General features: G+C 42.9%; 1 protein-coding gene across 1 annotated transcript in view; it reads right to left on the bottom strand.

The window, feature by feature from the left end:
• The window catches only part of IARS1 (isoleucyl-tRNA synthetase 1), a 2025584-nt gene that overhangs the window by 404342 nt on the left and 1602008 nt on the right, over positions 1 to 19234 (bottom strand). Inside the window, exon 27 of the mRNA XM_069643896.1 lies at positions 18122 to 18234. Coding sequence (XP_069499997.1) covers positions 18122 to 18234 — 113 coding nt within the window. The remainder of the gene's footprint in view (positions 1 to 18121; positions 18235 to 19234) is intronic.

The following is a 19234-nucleotide window of genomic DNA, read 5'->3' as shown; positions in this document are numbered from 1 at the left end:
TTTGGTACATTTTTTTATTTATTATACTGCAATAGTTAATTACAAACTTTCAGTGTATTTAAAACAGAATAGAAAACCATTAAGAACAAATATATACATTTAAAAGATTATTAAGCAATACCTATGTGCCTTTCATTCATTAAAAAGCGTAGTTACTGTACACTAATCAAATATTTCAAAAACTCAGACATCCATGTAAAACATGCTTTTGTAATTCTTTCCTTATGAAAAATACTAAAGCGAGACAACTGACTACCCCACTCTATGTCTAACCAGGCCAGGCATGGTGATCTACAGTATTATTGTGATAATTGCTTACGCCTTCAAACTGAGTAAGCCAGGTTCATGTAAACAGTATCATCATCCTTTATGGAGGGAAATGGAACCATCCCACTCATTCAACAAACACTAAAAAACATTACCATTCTTTAATAAGTCCACATCATTTTATTAAGTATTAAGACCAATTTAGAAAAATTAAAAAACAGAGAACGACAGCATATATATCAATCACAATACATCAGAAAAGAATCTTAGACACTGGACAATAGACTTGTGAAATAATATCTTTAAACTACTGAAGTGAACATAGTAGTTTCCATTAATGCAATTAACCCCATACAGATGATACGGTCTTTTAAGAATTGAGTGTGAAGATTGTCTTTTCTGATGTATTGTGATTGATATATATGCTATTGTTCTCTCTCTCTTTTTCTTTTTTAATTTTTCTAAATTGGTCTTAATACTTAATAAAATGATGTGGACTTATTTAAGAATGGTATTTTTTTTTTTAGTGTTTGTTGAATGAGTGGGATGGTTCCATTTCCCTCCACAAAGGATAATACTGTTTACATGAACCTGGCTTACTCAGTTTGAAGGCGTAAGCAATTATCACAATAATACTGTAGATCACCATGCCTGGCCTGGTTAGACAGAGTGGGGTAGTCCGTTGTCTCGCTTTAGTATTTTTCTTATAGTGCGTCTCCCGTTTTGAGATATTGGCCCCCCGAAAACAATTTTGGGAGATCACCTTTGTAGAAGTAACCTTCTTTCCATATGGCAAAAGCAGCACATGTTATAACTATAGATTCCGCGCAGAGTAAAGTAGACCAAAATTGGTTGTTCCTGATATCTTCTATCTGTACAACATAATCTGCATATCCCTTAAAATACTGTTTTTCAAGAATTCTACAGTCCGTTAGTATATGTCGACTGGACTGCACCCCTGAAGGACAGATGACAATAGCAGTCATACTTCAGTTTTCTTCCACTTGGCCATATACTACTTCGTAGGTAATATATTAAATCTTAATTGCAATATAAAACGTTTTGAGTTCCAAGGAACATAGCTTGAACAGATAGCTACGTGGTTCACTTATAGTAAAACTCTGATATGAGAGAACCCTATATCTTTTCTTAGCATGCAGCAGATCAACATTTCTGCACATATCCCATAGTCTTGACTTCTGAATTATTGGTCTGCCTGAGTTTAGCAAATAGGACTTTTTGGACTTGCCAAGACATAAGGAGAGCGATCTGGCCAAATTCCAATCTTAGTGCCTCCAATGGCACGGATTGGTAAATATTAATTACAGTATGCAAAATACATGCTTCTAGACAGTCCAACCATTTCACTTGTGATAATGACATCACCACCAGGGCATATAATATTCCTGGTATAATGGCAGTGTGATACACTTTCAGCAGTCCTTGCACATTATGCCTGCCACTGTATATCGCATAATGGCTTAAAGCCAGCCATTTTCGCTACTCATAATAAGTTAAGGGTGCTTCTTTTCTAATGTGAAAATGTAGGTAAGTGTACTCACTAAAGTTTTCAAGAGGGGTACTCCTCTAATTTGCATTCCTGGGTTCCCTTACCACTCTTGCTTTTACCCAAACACAATGTTTGTGTTTTTTCATCAGGGAGTTCTTGGCTGCGTACTCTACCAATGCATTTAAGGAACGCTGCAGCCCCACAGCAGTTTGATCAACTAAGATGTCATCCGCATAGGCAAGCCGCAGCACATGTACCCCATTGATTTTAGGTGGAAAATTATGGATTTTAGATAATATTCGGTCCAGAATGGCTGTGTACAGATTATATAAAATAGGAGCTAGGACACAGCCTTGTTTCAAGCCCCGTTTTGCACCACAAAATGTAGTGTATAGTCCTGCAGTATTTAATCAGACTGTAATTGAGGTGTCTGTATACAGTTGTTGAATAAAATATAGTTAAGTACTATCTATGCCCCAGCCCCTAAGCTTGCTCCAAAATGATGACTGTGAAACAAGGTCAAATGCCTTGCTAAAATCAATATAGCAACAACAAGTAGGTTTATATGTTTCAGCAATTAAATATTGCAATACCGAAATTTTAGTAATTGTATTGTGCGATTTGCAAAAGCCAGTCTGGAAATTGCTCAGAAAATAAAAAAAATTCCACACACTTGGTGATTTCTATTAATATCAGTGTTGCAAAATATTTTGGCTAGAATCGTTCATTGCTAAAAGTCTATAGTTAGACTGGTCCAATCTATCCCCCCTTTTTAAAAATGGACCAGTACAGAACTACACCAGCCATCTGGTATAAAACCTGTTTGTTGAATATGATTATACATGTTTTTGCCCATAGGTCCGGGTCAGACTTCATCACAATATTAGGTATCCCATCCAGCCCAGGGGCACAGGATATCTTTAATTTAATAATATTCACTAGAGAGTCCTAGTCTATATTCAATTTCAAAGATTTAAAATCATCAAACTGAAGGGTCGTTTACCACAATTTGGGATTGGGGCATTATATAAATTCACAATATGTGCACACCATTTTTCTTCAGAGAAAGGGTTTCATTCCAAGGGGGAGAATCTCTTTCTAAATTCATTGAAATGAGAAAAACATTTCTGGGAATTATGTGTTTTAAGCCATCCAAACAGCATAATCCAATTTATAGTATTAACAGATCTTTTATCCAGCTTGATCCAATTTCTGTATCGTGTTAATTATTTTAATAAAGGCCTGTTTTGTATAGTCACTTTCAACATGATCGCTCCTAATTTGTAGACGAGTTTTAAGATACGTTTGTTTTTGTTCTGCAATCTGGGGATCAAAAAGGGCTTTTTTTGTCATCCCATTAAAGTTAGACTTTTTTTTTAATTATTTGAGCTGGGGTATCTCATTCCTGTATGAAACATGTGTTCAAATACCCAATACGATGAGTGCAGGGCAGCGCCAAGGTCATAGGTAGGCCGATTTAAGATTTCATGTATTCTCCCAATATCGGTTTCTGACCAGTTAAGTTGATTGCCCTGAAAATTACTCAATGTTTACACAATATTTCTTATTTATATATTTGTAGTTATATTTGTAGTTTCAAGTCCGTAGTCCCAACTTAGGATCGCATAATCGCTTACGTTATTAAACTTGATCTTGATCCGACTACATTTTAAGAAAAGATCCTAGTCCACCATTACATAGTCAAGGAGTGAATTTTAATGACCATTCATCCGTGTATACTTTTCTTTTTGACCCCTAAGTGGCTTTTCATATTGTAACTGAGTTAGGTCATGGTCTTTAATACATTTAGACCAATGGGATTTGTTTTTGTCAACCAAAAGAGGAGCAGTGCCAAGGCTACTTGTGTTAAAATCACCTGCCACAGTAATAGAGGCAGAAGAGGAGATAATCTGCCACTTGACAATAATATTGTCAATTTCAGCTTGGATAGTCTTGTATTGATCCCTCGCAGCGGATTGTAAAAATTTATAATCAATATCAGTGACTTCAAACTTTTCTTTGCTCTAAAAATAGACGCCAATACATAAGGGGAATTCATTTTATCCGGAAAACAATTTAAATCATGTTCCACCTTTGTGCCCGTTAGGCAGAATCCTGTGCAGTGCCCTGAGGGACCACTACACACAATTAAGACTACAGGTGGCAATACAAGTTTTACCTTTGGTACAAGCCTGTACTACTATGTCAGAGTGGTAGCAGTGGCGGAGCAGCCAGGCTTATCTCAAGAGTATGTGAGCAGTAGCAGAGATTACACAAAGGGACCACAAATACTGTGACTCAAGCAAACACTGACTCAAGGTTTCAGGTAGAAAAATATAAGTACATTTATTTTTAAACCATTAGTTATAAACACAACACTTCTATTAAACTTCAATAAAAACCACACGTTAAATATACAACTATCCAATTCACTTTGTACAGTAAGTCTCAAGGTAAGTACCCTGTGTTTGAATGAACCGGTGTTATTAACAAAACACGTTACCGCGAATATGATTACGATCACTTTTTGACAGTTCGGTCTACTAAACAAACGCATATCCGTGACATGAAATGCTACCAGGGCAAAAACACACGTAGCACCTGAGATACCCAGAGGGAGTGGGAGGCAAAAATCACAGGCAATATTTTGGTTAGGCAGGCAGAATCAAGAAACACTCAGAGAGAGGAGGTCAAATGACAAAGGGCCGGAGCCAGGGTCGAAAGACACCGGGGCCAGTTGCCGAAGATCATACAGTCAGACAGTTCACGATTCAACATAGCCAAAAGTACTTTGATTTTGTCAATGTTCGGAAGCAAAAGTTATAAGAAGGAGGGAAGACAAGGGCAAGCCTTGGAAATGAAGAAAAATGGGTTCACCCGTTTCCTCAACAGAACACAGTACCTTGTTCCAGTGGTGCAGCTAGTGCCCCGGCAGTTGTTCCTGTTGGTTTCCCGCAGACCCACGATTCCTGGAGCTTCGTTGTGAAGGAGGACGTCTGAAGGGGGTCTGCACCACACAGGGATGAAGCCGGCAGCAGCGACAAGGAATAAAAAGTGCACTCCTTAAAAACAGGAGAGGCTCTTCAAGAGGATCCTCTGGCTGTAGAAGATGAGCTGGTTATCCCCACCAAGCTCAAGGGAAGACGACTCCGGACTGGATCTTCTCTGAGTCGTTGAAGGGTAGATAGCTCAGGACTGCAGCAGGGCTTCACCGGGACGGGGTAGTTGCAGCAGCCGTCGTTCTCTCCGCTTCTCTTCGGTTCCTTGTAGTTCCAGTGGCGACTCTCTGACTTCTAGCCCAAAAGACCTGCCTTTTATGCAAAAAACCACCATTCACACAGCCTGTCTGTCAATCACCCAGCAGGGGGTTGTCCAGCCCGGAAAGACAGTGAACAAAGAAGACAAACCTAGTTTGCCGCACAAAGTAAAACGCAAGAAGGACTTTAACAAAAAGAAATGGCGAATAAACTGTAAGAGGATTCAATTCAACACTACAGCTAAGTCAACGCCTAGTCTAGAATACTGAATGAAAACCCTTATTGATATACCTTTATGTCCAGTTCATGCGTTCTGGATGACTACCCCTATATAACACCCCTCTCTTGGAATCCTCCTGACCCCACTGAGCCAAGAAGTAGTTCTGTTTTGCAAGTTAAAAGGTTTATTTGATAATTTAAACAATAGATATATATATCACACTTTATAATAAATTAATAATTGAATAGCACACTTAATCTGATATGATAAAGATTAACAACGGAGAATCTGGCACCAACACGCTTCTCTATAATCAATAAGGAGTTGACATGAAATGGATAAGGTAGCACACAGGTGAATAGGAACAAAAGAAGAAGGTGGTACAGAATGCTTTATGTAAGCTCAGGTGGATGCAATATTCAATGAATGCAGTACAGAAAATACTCAATATGATTTCAACCAAACAATGTAATCACTTTTCTCTGGCTATTCACTCCCCCCCTCTTTATGCAATGCAAGGAAATGGGAGGAAAGCACACAGTTCTCAGAAATGCAATCAATGTAATTCAGTTCAATCCCCCCCAAGCACGCTTAAAGAAAACAGATAGGAGTTTTGAAAACACAGGCCCAAATGCTTTTATATGTGCTAGCAATGGATGAGAAATATGCTGGAAATGCTTTTAATTCCCTTTCAGAGGTTCAGGGTGAGTGGTATCTAGTTAATATTAGTCCAGGCTCACTCTTGCAATGATTCAGGAATGATTAGCAGGTTAAACGAATTTCTGGCAAATGAAAGCAAAAACAAACTGCTGTTTTCACACGTGGAGAAATTTGCAAATCGCGGTAAAATGTCAAATCGCGGCTAAATTTGCGAATGCGCCGAGCGCGATTACAGAGGAACTACAAGGACTATCACTATCGTTTTGAGGTCCTAAGAAAGCCTAGGATCTCAGCTTCCAGATGAAAGTTACTGCAAGTCTCTAACACAAACGGCCACGGAGATATGAGCGATTAAATAAAGGTCGTTTTTCAGATTTGAAATTTTAAAGTTCAAAAAGACAAGTGCAGCTTGCAACTAGAAAATGACAAGTGACAGCTTTACAAATGACAGGTGACAGTTAGGAGGCAATTCTACTTAGATTAAAATAGGATTGAATTATATTATTTTAACTAAGAGATTGGTTCTGCACAGTCTTGCTAGGTACTCACACTATATTCTTGAATTAGATGGGCCTTATCACGGATCTGGTCAGGTTTTAGACTGGACTCTGGTCTCTGCTCTTTGGTTCTGCTAACATTGGCCTGGGTCAGCTCTGCTCTCTCTCTCTGGGTACAGCACTGCTTCTGGATTCTGGAGATTGATGGATTTGAAGTCTGGATCTCTGGATGTTGATGGAGGCAAAGTGTGGATTTTTCCGGCAGAGCTTCCAGCTGCAGATGGAAAAGAATCTCCCTATCTGTCCTGACTCTCTGCTTTTATGTGTTTTTCAAGTGGGTGTGTATGCAGCATCACTAGCCAGCCTCTCTCTCAGCTTCTAATTGGTCAAGCTTTCATTTCTCACTTGATTGGGGGAGCTAAGTTGTGTCAGAGTGATGTCATTTTACAGCCTGCAGAAAGTCCACTCCTCCTGTCAACTTGCACCCAAATCTAGATTTGAACCAAATACATATTTGCAGAGGTACATATTGTTTTAAAATCATATGCACCCATCATGCATTACAGGAGGTATACCCTGTTCAAACTCTGCTCTTCCTGAGAGCTTGCATTCAGAAATGGCAATATTTTGCACTTTTTAACTGGTTTGCAATACCGGACATTACCCCAACTTTACACACATGTGCGCAAGGAGTATGGACATTAGTTGATGAAGTGTCAGATTTTTAACATGCATACATTTAGAGTAATATCCTCTTTTCCGCTAAAACCCCCCTGAACATACCACCGGGTCCTACCATGTCTTAAAACGTGGGCAGAAAAATCACAAGAATTATGGTATCATTTATAAAATGTTCACATGTCCGCTCTATGAATTATCCATCTTTTTAGAGTTATGTTCTGGCCCCCAAAGGGGTGTGGTTTCCCCCAGCACAAGGTTGAATTTCTGGTTTTTCCAGTTCTGCCAAGCCAGCTTGCTCTCACAGGCAGTGCCCCTCCCAGCTTCTGCCAAGAGGAAGCTGTTTTACGACCTCTGTAATAAACCATCTGCCTGGGTGAAGGGGGTTGCATTGTTCAGAGCTCCTGTGTTCTGTGGGGCTCCCCCTAATTCAATTATCAGAGAGATGGCATATCCTTAGTGTGGCCAGCAAAAGGCAGATAGGCCTGGGAACACAGCTGTGACTCAAGTTTCACTCCTGATGGGGGTAGTTGCCAGGCAAAGTTCAGTTCCTTAAGCCAGTTTTTTTTTTTAGATAAAATGTCACTTCTGTTCCCCAGTTTCTGCATTCAAATAAACTAAACATTTTTACATATGCAGCTATAATGCTGATTCTAAGTTTAAAACTATGACATTTAAACAATTGCAACCTATGTGACACTCAAAAGTAGGTCACTCATTTCTTTTAAACATTGAGATTTTTAGTGTCTTTCAGTCCACATTTACTTAAACTGCTGAAATCCACAGCTCAGCCAGTCTTGTTATAAACCTTCAAGTCACTTCAGAATATAACTTTACATTGGATCCATCTCTCAGTAAGTCTTTCTTTGGCATGTTTTGGGTTCATTTATTCAGTTTTACAAACAAAAGTAAAATCTGGTGTTTTAAAACGCCGGCTTTTGGATAGTGGCGAGTACTGGTACTGCACCCATTTTTGGGATTTAAGAAAATGAATTCCCAACAGTTATGGTGGCTTTTGGCAATCAGCATTTCCATTCCCAATGGTTTCAGGCTACTGTGTGGGTAGTCCAATGGGGTTTTTAGGCAGTGCCCTTCTGTGCCCATAACATCGGCAAAAATGAGTGGCAGCCTATTCTTCATGCATTTCCCTGTGCATTTTCTGGGAAGCTCTGGCCATCATGATGTTTTCCATGTCAATACTGCACAGTTTTGAGGTAGGGCTCGGATGCATGGGTAAATACATCCCACAAAACCCAACCAGAGCCAAAAGAAAGATGATTTGGTTAAGCGGGTTTATGTTCGAGGCTAATATAATAGCCAAGAACAGTACCACGTTTATCTAATATAATAGCGGTAGAAAAGCTAGGGTAGATACCACAGCCACCAGCCAAGTCTAAATGTTAAAACAGCGAAACAATGCTCTAGGAGGTACAGATAAAAAGGGATACAAATTAATCCTTTGCAGTACTCCATGGAAGATGGGGTGTACTGGACCTGTGGTAGATTGACTAAGTAAAGTTAATGGTAACTTTACCCTTTTCAGGGGGATGGTAGTCACCTCAGAAATGGAGTCGAGGGAAGTCTCAAAGACAACCCTGTGCCAGGGCACTGAAGTATCTGTGACACACACAAAAAGAAGGGGGCTACTGAAATGGTGTACTTCAGAGTCCACAATCACAAAAACAGATAGAAACACATAGCAAAACACAGGTAAGAGTGGGGGAAAAGCTCTCACTCTTACCAAGTGGAAAGAAAATGAACTCCAAAAGTCCAGCAAAGCTGCTGGGGGACTCACTAGGTGAGGGAAATTAGCCATAGATGAGAATTCTCCCTAACAGTGCCAATAGCCAGTCCGCCGCTAGCTAGCGGGACCTCTATGTGAAGGTACTGCAGCATTATAATCTGAAAACCATCAATACAGAAGGGTAGAGTACACCAGGTTTCTTGTAAAAGAAAAACATTGCTCTGTTCAATAGCCTCTATACCAACACAGTGAACTAAAAAAGACCGATATCCACGAGTGTTCCATGAGAACCATTTTAAAGAGTGCTCCGGGATAGACAGTCAATTTGCCCCATTGCTAATCTCCAAATGGGTCCTGCTTTTAAAAAAGGGCATGTAAAATTGGTCTTTCGCCTTTGGCCCTCTTTTTTTGCATTGTTTTGGTTACAGGTGTACTTTGATCCGACCTTTTCATAGGTGTTTTATTCTTATGACAGATGGTAAGGGAGAGTCCCAGTGTTGTCAATTCTGCAATATTAGACTTTAATAGAGCCAAAACTGTAGTAAATTCAACCAAGACGAAATTTGTGTGTGGCCCGTTCTAGGTAGTTCAATACAGGTGATATGGGACCAATTTATCAGACCTAAATTCGGGAGATGCTACAACATGGCCAAGATATAGGGTTGATTTAAATTTAAGAAGGGGCTGTAGGTTGCATCTCTTCTAAAATAACCCTAAATTGCTGTAGAGGTAAGCCATCCCATCCCCGATTGACATTTTGTTAAGCTCGGATGCTTTTAAAGACCAAACCGTTTAATATGAGAAAAGCAACATTGCGCAGTGCGAAAATACGTTTGCCTAATTGCCCAGCTAACGGCACTGCCCGAGCAGAAAGTAGGCTAACAGCTAAAAGATTTTTGGCTAAACAGTAGACTCAAAAAAACTTCACAATCCCCAATTACAAACTTCTTTTACTCTTCCAAATAATGAATGTCGAATCATGTGAATAAGAGTATTGCATACGACATGCTGGATAATTCTCCATCGCAAACTATAGACAATAACTCACTTTTGAAAATGGTGTTTGGCCTTAAAAGATCATCATATGAAATGGATGCAAACATAATAATAAATATTCTACTCTAAGGACCTTACAGCTCTGGCATCATCGTCTGATACCTTGGACTCCTCAGCAATAACAAGTGCTGAAGGAAGTTGAAACGGTAAGGATTCAGAGAATAAAACTAAGGGAAACACACTCCAAAGAGTCTATAATGTATTATTATCTAAAGTAAGACACCCTATCCTTACTCACAGCCACTACAGCCAAGGACCAGGTTGAAAATAAGGAGTCCTTAGCCAAGCTAGGGGAACAGCAGCAAAGAAAACAAAAAGGAGCCTCACCCTTTACACTCCACTAAAGGAATGGCGCAAGACAATGGCATTAAGGCCACACTTGTGTCCACTATATCGGTGAGGGACAGGGTTGCATTAGCCCCTTGCCTTTCATTCGTCTGAAAATGAAGACTGTATTGACATCTGGGTCTATGAAGAGGTCCGCTTTTCACCCGAGTTAGTGCCCATAAGCAAAATAAATAAGAAACTTGTGGAAAAAAAGTCTGCGAAAAACAGTAAAGTTTTGACAAAATCAAAGATACTACTAAAATAAATATAGCAGCTTGTGGGTTGTCAGAAGTTAAAAACCGATGCCACGCAAAAAGAAAAAAACATTTCACTAATACTTTTATGGAAGTTACTATTCCTATGGCATTGGTAAATGGGCCACTGGATCGTACGATTTCTTCAAAAACAGCGGAAATTCAAGTGCCATCCTGTTTAAATTTGGTTGGCCCCAAAAGGCCAGCGATACCATCTTGCTGCTGTCTAAACCTTGACTATTGTTACCGGATTAATAACTTAAAGGAAATTCAGATGGCTGCAGACTCATGGCCTAATAAAACTGAGGTATCACCAAATAATCACAGGCCGATAAATCGACAATTGTCAACTGGAAGGCCGGATATGAACACGAGTTCTAATAAGATCTTGGGCAAATTGGTTATTTTAGAAGAGATACAACCTTAAGCGGTCGTATCTGAAGGGTTCTGGAAAGTAACAGCTTCTTGCCAAAAAGGTCAATGGTATCTCCCTACTTGTGTACCCTTCTTGTTTTTCCATCTTCCTTCTTTCGTTGAGTTGCAGTCAGAAAAGTAATGTTCCTTCGTGTGCTTTGGCTGGCTCAAAGTGTGCTCTTGTGCTCTGCCTTTTATTCGTGTGGGGAAGTTAAATGGAAGTCAGGTGTGATTGATTACCAGTGATTGCCTGACCTTGCCGGACCATAGTATTGGGACATGTCTGGTACAATGCTCGGGTGCAAGTCCGTTTTCTACTAGAGCGGGCTGTCCATGTGAAAGTGTTTGTGTTGGGAAGGGGGTGTGGGGGTATAGTTTCTAAATCTCCTACTGTGTAGGATGGGGTAAAGCTGTTACAAGGGGATACCGTCTCTCGCCATCAGGTGTCCCACTCCCACAAGACCCCTCACCCAGGTGATGCTCTCGCACTCTTCCAACCCCCAGAGTCGGGATCCAAAGGCGATGGCTGTGCCCTGGCCACGTAGGAGAGAGACCCCCGGGGAATAGCGAGTGAGACACCTTCTGGTTTCTCCCAACATACACTATTAATTGTTTAGTTTACTCTCTCATTTCCTCTGCTATTGGAAAGTGGTATTTCCTCAATCTTGGTCATTATGTTATACAGCAGCTTAGTATGGCTTTTTACTTCAAGACTTAAAGGCGTCGAAAACGTGCACCAGTGAATTTAACACAAAATGTAGCTCTGTACTAGATGAGGCACTTAATTAACGCCGTAAGTGCCAAGGACGTGGTATCTCGTCCTTAACATTACCTCTGTGTTGCCAAGGACGAGATACATTGTCCTTTTTGGCACGTAATCCAACCCCCGGGCTATGTGAGGGGGAGGTCCCTGCACACTGTCTGGGGGCTGGATTACCTTCAATTTCACATAGGCGTGCATACGTGAAAGTGAAAGTAATTTTCACTGTGGCAGCCATTTCAGGCTGCCGCTCTGAAAATGAAAAGTGAGTCTCCACCCTTCTCCCCCTCGATCTCCGGCTACATTTCAAGCCGGAGATCGAGGGAGGTGTCGTTGGAAAGGGGAAATTCTCGCCTTTCCAACGACACCTTTGTGAAAGCATTGCTGGGCACGGATAGAGCGCTCGCTCCGTGCCCAGCAATGCCCAACAGACCACCAGGGATTTGTTTTGAATGGGGGGGGGGGAGCTGCTTCTCTCCCCCCCGGCACCCAAAGCATGGGGGCACTTATGGATAACCCTGGGGGCAGATGGCTGATCATCTGCCTCCAGGGAAGTGGGCAAAATCGAGGGGGGTGGTGTATCTCACGCAGCCGTTTGTAGGAGGCCTGCATGAGTTGCCCCCCCACCCATTTGGGGTGAGGGGCACCACAAAATGGACTGGCCCCCAAATGGGTGGGGCAGTAGGTTTTGGGCACCCTGGGGGCAGAATGGCATACTATTGTGCCCATCTGCGCCAATGTGAGTTGGGTAAACAAAGGAAAAAAGTAAAATGGCAGACCGCATTTTAGGGGGGGGGCTGTGGGGCACCCCAAACCGATGGGGAATTTTCTAATGGGAAGGAGTGGACCCCCCCCCTCCCCACAATGGAGTGGGGACCATGTCATGCATCCCTCCCTGGGGGCAGAGATCTGCTCCTAGGAAGTGACACCAGGGAGGAGTGCATGATAAGCCCCCCCCCTTATCTGCCCCTCACCCCCCCTAAAGTGCAGCCATTTTCAATTTTTTTCTTTGTTTGCCAAACTTCCCTTGGTGCAGATGGGCACATTGGTGTGCCAATCTGTCCCCAGGGTGCCCAAACCCTACTGCACCATCCATTGGGGGGCTTGTCTGACGTTTTGGGGTGGGCTTCGCCCCCCACCACCTCATGCAGCCCTTCCTGGGGGCAGATTTCTGCCCGTAGGAAGGGGCAAATGTGTTTTCACTGGGGGGGAGGGGGTGAGGTTCAGTAGACCACCAGGGATGGCTTGCAGGGGGGGAGGGAGGGGAGCATGAGAGTAGATTTGTTTTTGCTGGGGTGTCCGTAGGTAACACGTGTTTTTTGTTTTGTTTATAGCTTTTTCTATGCGTGCAGCTGCAACATTATGCGAGTACTATTTTATTATTATTCTATGGTTAGGGCCCACTGTCAGTGGGGTGGGTGAGACTGGGGCTGGATTATTGTTGGCGTAGGTGGGAACGGGCCGTCTTCGCAGACATTTTGGTGGGCTGGGACACAAATGCAGGGGCAGGCCACAAATTGCCCGCACTGACAGCAGAACATTAGTTTTACAGTGGGAGCGGATGTCTCCCATGTGGGTTGTCCGTCTGCAAGCCCTGGCTGCACCTCTGGCTGTGCTACGTTACAGATGACACCTCTGGGGAGGAATGGGGATCCTGCTGGGGCTCCCTGGAGCTGCCGCTGTGCTTAGGGGACGGTACACCCACATGGTACATGGATGGCCCAAGGCCGGGGACATCACCTCCAACCGCCCTGGAGTTACGGCTGGGCTGCATTACAGCTTTTCCCTTCGTGGAGGTATTGGCACACTGCCGGGACTCCCTGGTGGAGAGAAGCTGTAATGCAGGCTAGCCAGAGCTCCAGCAAAGTCGGTGATAATGTCCCTGGCCTTGGGCACCCTTCTCCCATGTGTGTCTTTGGCAGGGCTTGTGGGTAATACATTCTGGGGAGATTTGCGCGAGTCGGACATCTTTGGATTCCCACAGGTGTCTTCTTTTCAGAAATGCATTGGGTTCCCTGTTTTTCTTGGTGGCTTGGTGGTTTCATAAAACCGGTCCATTCAAACACAGGGTACTTGCCTTGAGTCATACCGTACAAAGTGAATTGGTTAGTTGTAGTGTATTTTACGTGTGGTTTTGAATTTAATAGAAGTTCTGTGTTTGTAACAAATGGTTTAAAAATAAATGCATTTATATTTTTCTACCTGAAACCTTGAGTCAGTGTTTGCTTGAGTCACAGTAATTGTGGTCCCTTTGTGTAATCTCTGCTACTGCTCATACACTCTTGAGATGAGTCTGGCTGCTCCGCTACTGCTACCACTTTAACATAGTAGTACATGCTTGTACCAAAGGTAAAACTTGTATTGCCACCTGTAGTCTTAATTGTGTGTAGTGGTCCCCACAGGATTCTGCCTAACACACCCACGAAACACGCCGCCAACACCACATGGCCTATCTTCCCACGTCCACACACGCGTCCTGAGGAAAATGGTACCTCACCTGTGTGGGTGCACCTACCTGGGTGCAAAGGGTAAAGCCTACAACACGACTAACCCCAAGTCTTTCGGCACAGCATAATTTCAGTGTTAGGGAGAATTCTCCAGAATGGCTAATTTCCTTTACCTATTGAGTCCCTCAGCAGCTTTGCTGGAATTGTAGGATTTATTGTTTTCACCTGGTAAGAGTGTGAGCCTTTTTTTCCCACTCTTACATGTGTTTTTGCTGTGTACTGTACATTTTTGCTCATGGACTATGGAGTCCCACAAACTCCTTAGGAATCCTCTTTTTACTATGTGTCCCACAGCACCTTTAGTGAAGTGACACAGAGTTGTCTTTTTCAGACTTCCCACTTTAAACTCCATTTTCTGGGACTAACTAGTGTCTCCCAGAAGTTGCCATTGACTTTACTAGTCTTTAAAATGTACAGGCCCAGTACAACCTATCTTCCAATAAAGTACTGGAAGGGTTAATAGTTATCCTTTTTTGTCTGTTTCTCATGGTGGCAATGGTATCTACCATTTTCATTCTACCGCGAGCTATGAAAATAGCCTCGGTAACGTTAGAGGCTATGGGGGTAGCCTCAAATTGTAACCCACTGGACCCCTTTTATTTGGTTCCGGTTGGGTTTATTCACCATTTCTTTTTGTAAAGGTCTTTCTCGTGTTTTACTCTGCGCGACAAGCCAGGTTTGGTTCCCTCGTTCGCCATCCTTTGGCGGGCGTCTGCACAGAAGCCCTCCTTAGGCGCCTGAATGGACAGGATGTGAGGGAGGGGTTTGAGGCCCCCTACACAGGGTCTCCTTAGTGACCCAAGTCGCACTCTAGTTTGATTGTCTAGGTGAATGTCCTGCCAGGACAGGCACCATGCTGTGTGATTGTCAGCCAGGCTGTGTAAATGTGGGAAAACTGCTTAAAAGCAGGTCTCTGGGACTTGGAAGGGAGAGTCGCCCGTGGATCGCGTGAACCGAGGAGAAGCTGAAGGAAGACAACTGCTCCAACTACTGGACATCCCGGAGAAGCCCTGCTGCAGGTCCGAATCGCGTGAAACTTCGACGACAGAAGAGTTCTGAAAGGAATCTTCTTCCCTTGGGACCAACCAGCTCGCCAAACACTGGTCCCCTTCTTGGTCGAAATTGCTGTGCATCGCTGCAGTGAACCGGAAAGCCAGGTGGAGAGTAACCTGTGGGTTCTGGGTAATAGATTCTGGGATGCTTCGCGCAAGTCAGACCTCTGCGAATTCTCATGGGTGTCCTCTTTTCGGAAATGCATGGGGTTCCCCGTTTTCCTTGGTGGTTCGGACACCCTAGCCCCATATCTGTATGGTGTGCCCTTCTGAAAAAAATCCTGAAATTCAGCTGTCGGAAAAGACTTGGGGTTAACCGTGTTTTAGGCTTTCCCCTTGGCGCCCAGATAGCTGCACCCACACATGTAAGGTACCATTTTCATCGGGACACCTGTGGAAACGCAGGAAGTTATGACATTTGTGTTTGTGTGGTTTTCATAACGTTTTGACCCATTTGCTGGTGCCCTTTGTCACACAACCCTTTCATTTCCCAAATGTGCCCTACATTTAGTCGCTACTTTTGGCACCATACACTTTTGAAACCTGCACAAGTCACATACTCTTGAAAAGGTCTGCCTGTGCTCTTTCAAAAAATGTATTATTGCCGTTCCTCACCACATTGGTTTTCCAGATTTACACATGCTAGGTACGTCTATTCAGGCCGTAAGCATAAAACTCCTGTGTACCATGGCTCAGTGTTTGGCTTGTGGTATTGCATGTTTTGTGAAACACTACAAAAAAAGTGTGATATCCTAACTGCAAGTCGGGGGAATGTAGCGGAGCATTGTTTTTCTCACAATTCAAATAAGCCACTGCCGTACCAAGCCAACCATGTCCATCACATACCTGTTTTTTCGGTCATTTTCCTGTTTTTCGTTCCAAACTATGGAATTTTCCCCTACCTAGTTGTCGCAAATCACCCCTTCCTAAACTTGGAATTTTGTCGACTTTTCAGAAATGTATGCCTATCTATCCTCCAATTCAACGCTCCTACCCTTTTCTTCCACTCCGTCCACGCATGTCCAATTGGCAAAAATTGCCAAAATTGCCTACCTCTCACTAAATGGTTGATAGCCACATCAAAATATTTAATTGAAATTTTTGTGAAAAAAAAAAACCAAAATGTCCCTTGGTTATTTTCACTCACCCCCCTACAGCAACCTAGGATTCCGGGATGACGTTACGACCACCTATATGAAAAAAAGGAGCCACATTTGGCCGAGATATCTCATGTAACAAAAAAGTTACAAGGCATTGAATGGTGACATACCGAAATCACCAAAAAAGGCCTTGTCTCTGGTTGGGGGGTGGGGGGGGGGTAAGGGACCAAAGGCACTTAAAGGGTTAAAGGTTCTAAAGGTGTGATAGTTGGGATGATGTAAACAAGTCCATAGAATAATCATTTATCTCTTCAAATTGTTCAGCAAAGATCAGCAGAGTATTAGATCACAAGCCAAAAGAACCTGTATCACGCACTAAAGGATTATAGTCATCTGGTACAACACAGCCAAGCCCCTAGACAGTGTGGTTACGTGCAGCACGTTGTAATATACCCTGCAAGCTCTTAACTCGGTAAACATAGCTAAACTCAGTTGTTTTTAAGTCCTCCAAGCTAGCGTTGTGAAGTCGAGGGTAACGTTTATGTGTCTCATCGCTGTTAGGACCATCCGTTTCATTCTGTGTCATGTTGAAGGCTCTTACAAGCTCCAGAGACTCATGTGTAGTAATTGTCTGCACTCTCGAAGCCCCCCCTGGACGCACTACTTCAGTCTCTGTAACCACAGGCACACTCCCTTAAGTCATACATGCTTCCTGGATTCAAAAAATGCCAACAGAGTTAATCTTGAAGTAGGCAAGCGGTTTACGAGAGTATGAAAAATACATTTCCACAAGGAATACCTGCACCACCTGAAGCCCAACTGCTGTCAACTGCAATCTGCCACACTCTGCAGCTGCTGGGCGGTTTTTAGTGCTCGGTCATGCACCACTGCAATCAGGGTCGATGTATCAACATGCAAAGTCTCCAACCGGTTCTTCTGCCACACTCCGCCGCTCTGCGCAGCTGCTTGGAGGTTTTTAAATGCTTGATCTTGCACCACTAGAATAAGGGTCTATGTAGCAACAGGTCAACCCAAATATATAAATATAAACCTGAGAGCCCAATAGAATGTACCAGCTGCCACCACAAGTTGTCTGCCCTTATGATTGTTTTGGTTCTTGATTTGTAGGAGGGCTGAGTGGGTGCTTTAGCCACTACTCCTCCTTGCATTTGTGCAGGGCAGAAATACATTTGTCACACTCGTTCCAGAGGAAAACAATTTATATGTTTGATATCTCCTTCATTTTTGGAAATGTTTCCACCATATTTTATTTGTGCAGAAATAGGCTTCGATACTTCTTTAGCAGAGAACATCGTATCACTACAAAATATCGCAGAACATTACTGCGAGGTAGAAAACATTGAATTGAAATCAACTAATTCAGCTGAAAAAAATAGATGGGGGCTTGGGTTGGGGAATTTCTTAAATTTGGAGCATGGGGGGATGTGGCGGGTCTCCCCCCGCACACAGTCTAGCAAACATGATTTGTTTTAAATTCAATGTTTTCTACTTCGCAGTACAAAAATTGATATTTTCTCCTAGATCCCTTTGCAATCTTCTAGCAGCTTCTTGAGATGTGGCAACTGAGCCGGGGGAAAAAAATGCACAGGACATTTCAACAATACCGTGTTGAAAAAAAGAAAGAAAAAAAATCATATTATCCAAGGTGGGTACTCCCACCAGCATCCCATTTTATATTATTTTACCCTTTACATCCTTTTCCCCTGGAGTCTTCTCACTGATGTCATCAAATATCCACATCCAATTCGAACAAGAGACACAGATTCCACTTTAAAAAGAGAAGTATGATTGCATTACCTGAGCATCAGAGTGGGCTTCAAAGTGTGCATCGTCCCCTGTAGCTTGGTCAAATGTGTACATGAGGCGCAGATCCTCCTCGTGCAGTTCATGTCCCTCTACAACAATGGTGCCTATATAATAGACGATAACCAAGAATAGTCATAATCAAATTAATCAATATGCGAAGTGGCAGATAACATTGTGACAACGGTAAAACAAATTACTTACCTGCAAGTAATGCTCTTTCTGATGGACGTTCCTCCCATTCCACATCTTTTGTTATGAAAGATTTTTCTTTTTGCCGCTTACCCCCAAAGACAACAATAGGAAACCCAGCATTTTGCTATTGTTTTGAACCTTTCCTGACATTTGGAGGTAAGTGAAGCAATTTTGCTCCACTGACATTGCTAAGCGCATATATTTTGCTGGCACTAACCAGTCAATGCAGGGGAACTCTGTTCTCCATAGTAAAGGTCTTTGTTTATTTTACCTGCACACATCACCTTCTGCAAAGTGCGGTACGGAGACGGTGTCCCTGTAACTTTGTATTTAGCAAATGTGTGGTTACTTGAATGGTGTGCCCAGATGGGTTGGTGGCAGGGGATCTTTTTAAAATTCTTGTGCACTTGTAAACTCTAAAATGGCTTTGCCACGTGAAATTCACCTGGCCTTCGGCCATCTTGTCTTTTGACCTTCTTTCTGCCCTGGCGTGACTGGATGTTTCATATATGGTGAACCTTTTTTGAGGAAAGCTCGGTCTTTCGCAAAGTGGCAGAATGCGTGTTTGGCTGTGTGTGTCTGGACCCAGTCCACATCGTTGCTGGGTGTGTCTGTTGCTGGGCCGATTCAGTGGCCAGAGGCTGTCAGGATTGGACAGCCCCCGCAAATTTGAATGGTGTAGAACCTTGCCATTGGCGGGCTGGGGACAACACCTTTGCAGATTGTGGATAAAAGGAGGACACCTGCAGCCATAAATTAGATCACTTTTGGAGCCAAGAATCCTAGGAAGGTCAGCATCCCATGCAAGACCAGGGGGTCGTCATTGGAAGATCACCAGAAGTCCTTTCTATGCATGGCGGGCCAAGACCTACCAAGTTACTCTCTTACCTGGTAACGTTCTTTCGATGGGAT

Source organism: Ambystoma mexicanum, chromosome 2p (genome assembly GCF_040938575.1).
Source record: "Ambystoma mexicanum isolate Mex_15411 chromosome 2p, UKY_AmexF1_1, whole genome shotgun sequence".
Lineage (NCBI taxonomy): Eukaryota > Metazoa > Chordata > Amphibia > Caudata > Ambystomatidae > Ambystoma > Ambystoma mexicanum.
Note: the sequence above shows the minus strand (reverse complement) of the source record. Positions and strands in the feature narration are given on the sequence as shown.